This window comes from Aythya fuligula, chromosome 1, assembly GCF_009819795.1.
Source record: "Aythya fuligula isolate bAytFul2 chromosome 1, bAytFul2.pri, whole genome shotgun sequence".
NCBI lineage: Eukaryota > Metazoa > Chordata > Aves > Anseriformes > Anatidae > Aythya > Aythya fuligula.
The window spans coordinates 15721335-15728871 of NC_045559.1; the positions used below are offsets into that span (position 1 = coordinate 15721335).

The 7537-nt window shown below is 42.6% G+C and overlaps 1 protein-coding gene across 1 annotated transcript in view; it reads left to right on the forward strand.

The window, feature by feature from the left end:
- The window catches only part of SLC2A13 (solute carrier family 2 member 13), a 155934-nt gene extending 149161 nt beyond the window's left edge, over nt 1-6773 (forward strand). The window contains exon 10 of the mRNA XM_032186075.1: nt 437-6773. Coding sequence (XP_032041966.1) covers nt 437-663 — 227 coding nt within the window. The 3' untranslated portion in view covers nt 664-6773. The remainder of the gene's footprint in view (nt 1-436) is intronic.
- The last annotated feature ends 764 nt before the right edge of the window (nt 6774-7537 follow it).

Below are 7537 nucleotides of genomic sequence, written 5' to 3' on the forward strand. Positions count from 1 at the left end.
ATAAGTAATAATTAGATGTCAGAGTCACAAACATTGTTTTAATCCTGTTTCTTTTTTGCTGAAACTTCTCATCTTTGGCAGTTGTCTTAGTGATTCCTTTGCTGTTAAGAATAACTAAGAAAGTTCTTGTCTTCCATATCTGCTTTTTTTATTGGCTATGCACTAGTTGCTGTTTATCTTAACAGCAGAATGACTTGCCAAAAAAAGGACGAGTCTTCTCTTCCATATTAAATTAAATTGCTTTTGTTAATTGTTGCAGTGATGTAGTAAAGCAGTCTTCTACACCCACAGCCAAGCAGCTCGTGGTGTCCCCCCCTTTGCTCTTACATGCCCCTTTGATATCCACAGCCTGCTGCTTCTGCCGTTCCCCTGCGCACAGGCAGAGGAGGGGATGGGATGTTCTGTAACTGACTGTGCGTACTGTTTTACATTGCAGGAGCCTTCTTCCTCTACGCAGGGTTTGCCGGCTTGGGACTCGTTTTCATCTATGGCTGCCTTCCTGAGACTAAAGGGAAAAAACTAGAGGAAATTGAATCTTTGTTTGAAAACAGGCTATGTACATGTGGTATGTCAGATTCTGATGAAGGGAGGTATATTGAGTATATTCGGGTGAAGGGAAGTAATTACCATCTTTCTGACAATGATGCTTCTGATGTGGAATAATTTTCAGCTGCTGATGTATTTAATCATTTAAAAGCCTTCTGGGGGAAAAGCAGCTCTCTGGTGACCTCACTGCCCTGCTTCTGGTCTGGTTCTCCTTTCTACTGTCTAGTTAAAAATGCCTTCATGTTCAAAAACGCTCCGTTTGGGAGGAAATCAATATGCTCATGTTTTCTTGATAACAAAAAGCAATGGCTTCCAACAGAGACTAAATTCCACGATTATATAAATCAACCAGGTGTGTGCAATCCCACACCATCACAAGGTATTTCGTACAGTGCACTGTACCAGGTGAATATAGAAGGCTATATAGGTGATCGGTGGTTGTCCTTATCTTCAATACTGACAAAAATTAAAATCATGCAGTAGCTAATCAGAAAGTAGCCAACATCTGTCCGATCCCCATCCCATAGCAGCCTAGCAAATAGCTCTGCTATGTAACACAACGAATGATGCTGCTGTAATGGTAACCATTTAAAAGGTTTATCTGATCATGAAACTACAAATATCTGATGTGTCTATCAGAGGGAACATTGCCCAAATTTACCCCAACAGAATTGCGTTTGTGTTCATTTGAGATAACGAGTAGAGAGCCATAGTCACCTAGGCGGTGTCTAACTAGGGTGGCATTGAGGCTGTGTTATCCCAGGCCGTCTGGCCACTGCTGCTCTTTGAGGACACACTACGATCAGTAGTTGGTGTTTGTGAGATACACTGCCAAAAATAACATCCCAGTAGCAGGAAAACAGAGCTAAGCATGTGGCCGCGTGTACAAATGAGCTGGTGCATATTGCTATGGACAACACAGAGGCTGCAGTTAGTTGGAAATGAACGATTTTTGTTTTCCTTTTTCGCATTTGAACATTTGGGTTTGTGCCTAGTTTTGAACACAAAATTTCATGAGCTAAAAGATATAGAAGGAGGGGAGAGGTTTTCTGCTGCAAAATGCACAGTGGTCATCCCTCCTGTGCCTTTTGCTCATGAATAATCATATTGCCTTCAGTTTATCTTCATATATGCAGAGTAAGTGAATCCCAGCACATTTTTCCTTCAAATGCCCTTAGTCAACCAGTGTCTTGCTGGATCTAAAGAAAAATATTCGTGTTGGGCAGAAGCCTACATCTCATATTAATTGCCTTACTGAAGCATTGCAAAACTGTCAAGAAAATGTCAGGCACAAAAATCAACTTGGCTGCCTTTAGCATGGTAATGAAAATATTAATGGCATTTTATTCACCTGCCATGATTGCTTGCCTTGGCAAATTGAATTTTATGCAGCTACATAAAAATACTGTTTTTTTCCTTCTCCTGTTTCCTTTCACTGCTTTAATTCTTCAGAGATGTGAGTTTGAAAGCATCGAAAACTCAAATTTTTATCTTTGAAACATTTGCTTCATGAAAGAATGTGGAAAGCTTCCTCTGCCTGTGGGCTGCTCCCCATTTATTTGGTAAAAATACCTTTATTTTTATTTTTTTTAAGATTAAATTGTTGGGTTCTCTAGCTTTTATAGATATGTTTTGTGCACTTTTTAAGGTTGAAAAATATTTTGAGGGTAGGAGTACTGTCAAAATGAAACTGGACATTTGTTACTAAGTTATTTTTATTGGGTAATCTGTGGGGTTTCATTGTAATGATGAAGTCTGACACTACGCTATCTGATCTTATACAGGGGGGTTTCTTACTCGAATTATTGAACTTCAGTGATTGGATATATTTTGGGTTAATTTCTTTTTTACTTCGTTTATCACAGAAGTATTTTTAGAAAGAGAACATTTTAGAGCATCCTTCTGTAACTTGACTGGGAATAAAAGGGGAAAGCAGAGCAGGCAGGGGGAACTGCAAATGAGTTGTTGCGAGGAGCTGACTGACCTTGAACCTCCCTCCCCTTGGTGTCGAGGGGGCTGCACTTCGAAGCCCTCGATCTTCCCTCTCCCATAAGCGCACAGTGCTTCGCGCCTTGCATGCACTCTTCAGAGCCTCCACCGAAGGTGCAGTACCTAACAGGAGAAAAGGGGTGCTTGGCACAGACAAAAAAAAAAAATCAGGGTGAATTCAGGGTGAAAACCCATGTGCTGGAAGACCCTTCTTCAGAGCAGTTTTATTGTCCAGAACAGCACGTGAAGAGGTGTTTAACGCCCGCCCTGTGCTCACCTGGTGCCCTACACAGAGACAGATTTCAGTGGGCATTTACTGGCGTTTCAGAAGAGGGCCTTACAGCTCTGATCCCCCCAAACGACCCCACGCCTCACGCTGCAGGTCCCTTGGTGGAAGTGGTTTGCGCTCCTGGTTCCAGCGCTTACCCCCTGCTCAGCTGTGCTCATGTCCACAGGCAGAGGAAACCACAGCATTTCCGTGGCATAACCAAAACAAAGTCCCCATAAAGATCGCTGGCACAAGATCAGCCTCTTTTTATTTCTTTCAGGCAGTGCTGGGGCTTTCTAGCAGCAGCAGACCATCTTTCTTTGCCAGCATTGTTCCACAGATGTTCTCAAAAGTAGCATGGGATTGTGTGCGGCGCTAGGCTCATTTTCTCACACCAAATCAGTCTCACTGGAAGCAGTTTTCTGAAATTTTGCATCCCGTGCCCTTTTTCTGGAGGCAAAGCGATCGAAACACAACCATTTTGTTCATCACCAGTTCATCACCAGTTGCTACTGGTTATGAAGGTGCAAAAAATATCGGCTTCTTTGCTATCACCCGTTTCCCACCTGCAAAGAGTTGGGTTAAAGTCTTCCTCCTAGGGTTGTGTCCTGGTTTTGGCTAGTTCCAGCAACTAGGAAGAAAATTAACTCCATCCCAGCCAAAAGCAGGACAACAAAGGTTGCTTTACACAAAGAAAACATTCCACACCTTAGAAATACCCAACCTGGCACCAAGCATTATGTATCATAAAAATAAGGTCAAATACTTGAAATTAATCTTACACAATTAGGGTTTTATTTTTAGAATCTGTGAACATTTATAATGTATGGAGAAAATTAAATAAATGTTTCTATTTTGCAAAGATTTTTTATATTTGTGCATATTTTAAGTTTTAAGAGATTTTGCTAGGGGTAGACGTAGTAACATTCCAGACAAAAGACTAAAAAGCTGAATAATTTCTTAAATTTATGAAGTAGCATAAATAGTGTGTCTAAGCACAATATCATTCTATTGAAAGCTTTCTGCAGAAGATGTGAAATGGTTTCTTCACAAGGACTGCACATTTCATTCAGGTATTCTGTGCATCAGGAGTGCTAGCTTAATGATGCTGGTAGAGCTTTGCATGAATCCCGTCTTGGTTGCGCACAGCAATTTGAGATATTTTAGTAGTTCTGATTCTTTACAGGTTTTGGCCTAAGAGGAGCATAAAAGAAACAATTCCTGATGCACTTCTAATCTTTTAAAATTTAATTCACCTATACTAGTTTATTAACCATGTTAAATTGTTAAGTGTTGGGGTGGGCGGTGAGGTAATTTACAACTAGTTTCTTCCCCTTGTCGCTTTGTTGATCAAAATCAGGCTTTAAAAGGCGGAACAAACCTGTTTTGAAAATAAACATAAAACAAATCAAGCCCCTAGGACTCATTCGGAGGGCTGAAGTTGCACTATTGCATGCACCTCAGATTGCTCCCAAACTTTTGAAACCCAGCGAGCTGCGGTGACAGCCCCGTCAGACATCTTGTGACAAGAGAGGATACGTCCTAAGGAGCATTATTCCAGCGCTGATTTATTTTTGTGAGAGTTGGAAAAAGCAGCATTTCACCAGAGTGGGAGTTAGGGTGGGGAGCGGGGAAGGAAGAAATGATGCATTGACAGCTCCACAAAGTCATGTTTGAGTAGGGACGGGTGCCAGAGCCGAAAGGAGCTGTCAGTGACCTCCCTCCTGTGAGGCAGAAGGACCAGGGGACCCAGAGGTGGGGCCTGTAGAGCAGGTGCTCAGCACAGGTGGTCCTGTGGATGGGAATGGGGATGGGCAGACCAAGGGGAGGAAGGGGGTGAGGACACGGCAATAGAGTTTGCAAAGCTAATGCTTAGTTTCCTTTGTGAAATCTCTTTTGCCCTTTCAAGTCCTCCGATTGGGCCTCAGGAGAAGGTTTGATATTGAGGGCAGCTGCAAGGCCCCAGCCCTGAGCGAGGGTCTTCCCTTTGGACACGAGGGTGTTGGGTGCCATTCCACGGGCTAATTAAAGCTAGACCATGTGCTCCTCAGCTTTATACCCAACTTCCCACGTCTCAACGTTAACACTACACCAACATGGTCGTCTGGGAAGTCTACTTGGACTTGCCGAAGAGGCTCTGTTAGCCAAACATTGCTAGGCAAGGAAGGGGCAGAGTCTTTGTTGTACAGAGGTCTCAGAGTAGAAATAAAGACAGAAGAGCGGGTTCTGCGAAGCACTTTAAAGAGTAAGATATCTGTGCACTTTTTCAGAGGTAGTCAAGCTAACCAAAACCCATTCCTCTGCATTGGGAAGAAAATAGAGCTTTGTGTACCAGGCCAGAAGCAGATAATTCCACAATATGTGCTTTATGGCAAAATGTGTTTTTATTGCGGGTAACATTTACAGCTTACATGTAGCTGCTGCCTATCAAGTGACTCGATTGTTCTCTGGATTTTAACAAGTCACATTTTTGTGCAAAAATCTTAGTGGTTTTCTATCGATCTTCATCGCCTTGTATACAGTACAGTTAAGCATAATCCACAAAGTGGTCTAGGTTGTGGCAGTGTTAAAAACGTCAGCACAGTAAAATCTAGGTGAACATTGTTAAAGAAATATTGTTGTTTGTGATACTGGGGGTAAAAACTCCTTAAAGGCAACTATATTATAGATTTTAAAAGTCTGAAAAAAAATGGCAGTTCTTATCTATTTTGTGTATGTTTTCATATAGAGGAGGAGTTTTTTATGTGCCAATAACCATCACTGTAGTGTTTTGTAAATGGGTGTTAATGGTGTTCCAGAGTTCTGTATATGAGCATATACTTTAGCCACGATGACCTGTTAGTGTGAACCAGCGGCATGTTTTTAATCTTATCCATGCCTCTCCTTGGAGGCGTTCACTTGTCAGCTTCAGTAGAGCTCATGCACACCAGGGGAAGCTGGACCAGAATCAGGCCTCAAGAACCCAGAGATCACCCAGATCCCTCACGTTGTTCCTACTCGGTGTGTTACATCTGAATGACCTGGTTTGTGTAATTATAAAGCTTCAACTATGGTTCAGTTACACTCTTCAGTCCTGCTAAGATACAATTTTTCAAAATTTGGTTTTCCATTTCATCGCATTTGTATAAATAAGGGGAGCGTTGATGAATTACGAATAATGTCCATGTATTTCTAAAGGAAACAGTTTAACGTCAGCGTTAAAGTAAAGGCAAATTTCTCTTGCTGCCTTAAACATTACACAGACTTCGGAGAGGACTGAATGTATGACTTCTGCAGGAGAAACTTCATCTGGCAGGTGGGATGCTCGGCAGGGAAAGAAGTGCCGTGTTTCTGTGGTGCTGGGGCTCCAGCCTCACCTTACACCGCAGCTCCTGCCTAGCACATGCCTGCCATCTGTGTGATGTTAAGTATTTGAGTAGTACCCATGAAATTGTTAGAATTATTATTCTTGAAATTCTTCATGTGCTCGGGTGTCCTGCTGGTCCGGGGCATAGCTGGGAATTGGCACGAGTCGTGTGTCTGCTTTTCATCTGGAATCTCACAACCCTACAAAAGCATCAACCGGATCTTTCTGCAGCAAATTCCATTCAAGGTTTTTGGGGACATTATTGGAGACCAAATTGATAGAAATAAATACTTTTGTGTTCAGTAATAACATGCATATGGTGCCATCAGGACACATGGTATGGTGTTCAGTACAAAACAGGTTTTGGCAAAACTAATTGTCAGGTTGTCCAAGTTATTTCTTAACAATGTCGAGCGTGCCATTTCCTTTTGCAACCAGTCAAGCCTATAATGTATGAAAGTGTTGTACATTTTCTGAAACTTCAGTGATGTATGATTATTTAATTGACTTCTCTTCTGATTGCTTTAATGAAGTTTGGTCTTTACATAAAAGTAAATATCTTCAAAGAATTGTCAGTGCCAGAAGTGTAAATGAACAAAATAAAAGGTGAGATACTTAATTACAGAATCTTTCTCAATGCTTTATTTGTGTGGGTACTCAGGTCACCTTTTAGAGATGGAAAATGGCATTGCCCAGAAAAATGAGCTAAAACAGGCTATGGGCTTGCCTGAGATAAGTGAAGGAGAAGAATAATTTTCAATATGATTGGTGTAGTCTTAAATAATATGTTTTAAGCCAGAGAGAGACTGGCACACTGGGACGGAGTTGCTAAAGGCTGTAATTAACCACAGCTCACACTGAGCGGCAGATGACAAGTACCAAGGTGAAGGATGACCAGGGAAATGGGGTTTATGCACTTCTTTGAAAAGCCTTCTGTGGCCTTTCACAGGCACGGGTGGCCCAAGTGTCTCCTTAACACACCACTGGAACAGCAATCTCCAGCATGGGGCTGGGGCTGGAGGGGGCTCTGCTCACTACTACCGCATCCTGACATCCACCAACAGGGGTTCAGTGTCCTCTACCCAAACACAAAGCAGTTTTCTGGCAGCAGTTTGTGCATTCAGACTTGATTACCAATGGGGGAAAGGGCAGAAACAGATTGTTTCTAGCTCTGTGTGTTTTATTAAGAAAACTGAGTGAAGACCCTCGTGGGAGATCCTCTAGATGAAGTGGAAATGGGTCCTGCTCCTCCCTGCTGTGTCCACCCACTATTGAGCCCTTGGGAAGTTCAGCATCACCCCTGACAAAGCTGTGTGGCCTTTTGGTCCCTTGCAGAGGGCTCCCCACCCCTGGTGGGGAGATGGAGGCACAAGGAGAGCGCTGGGCAG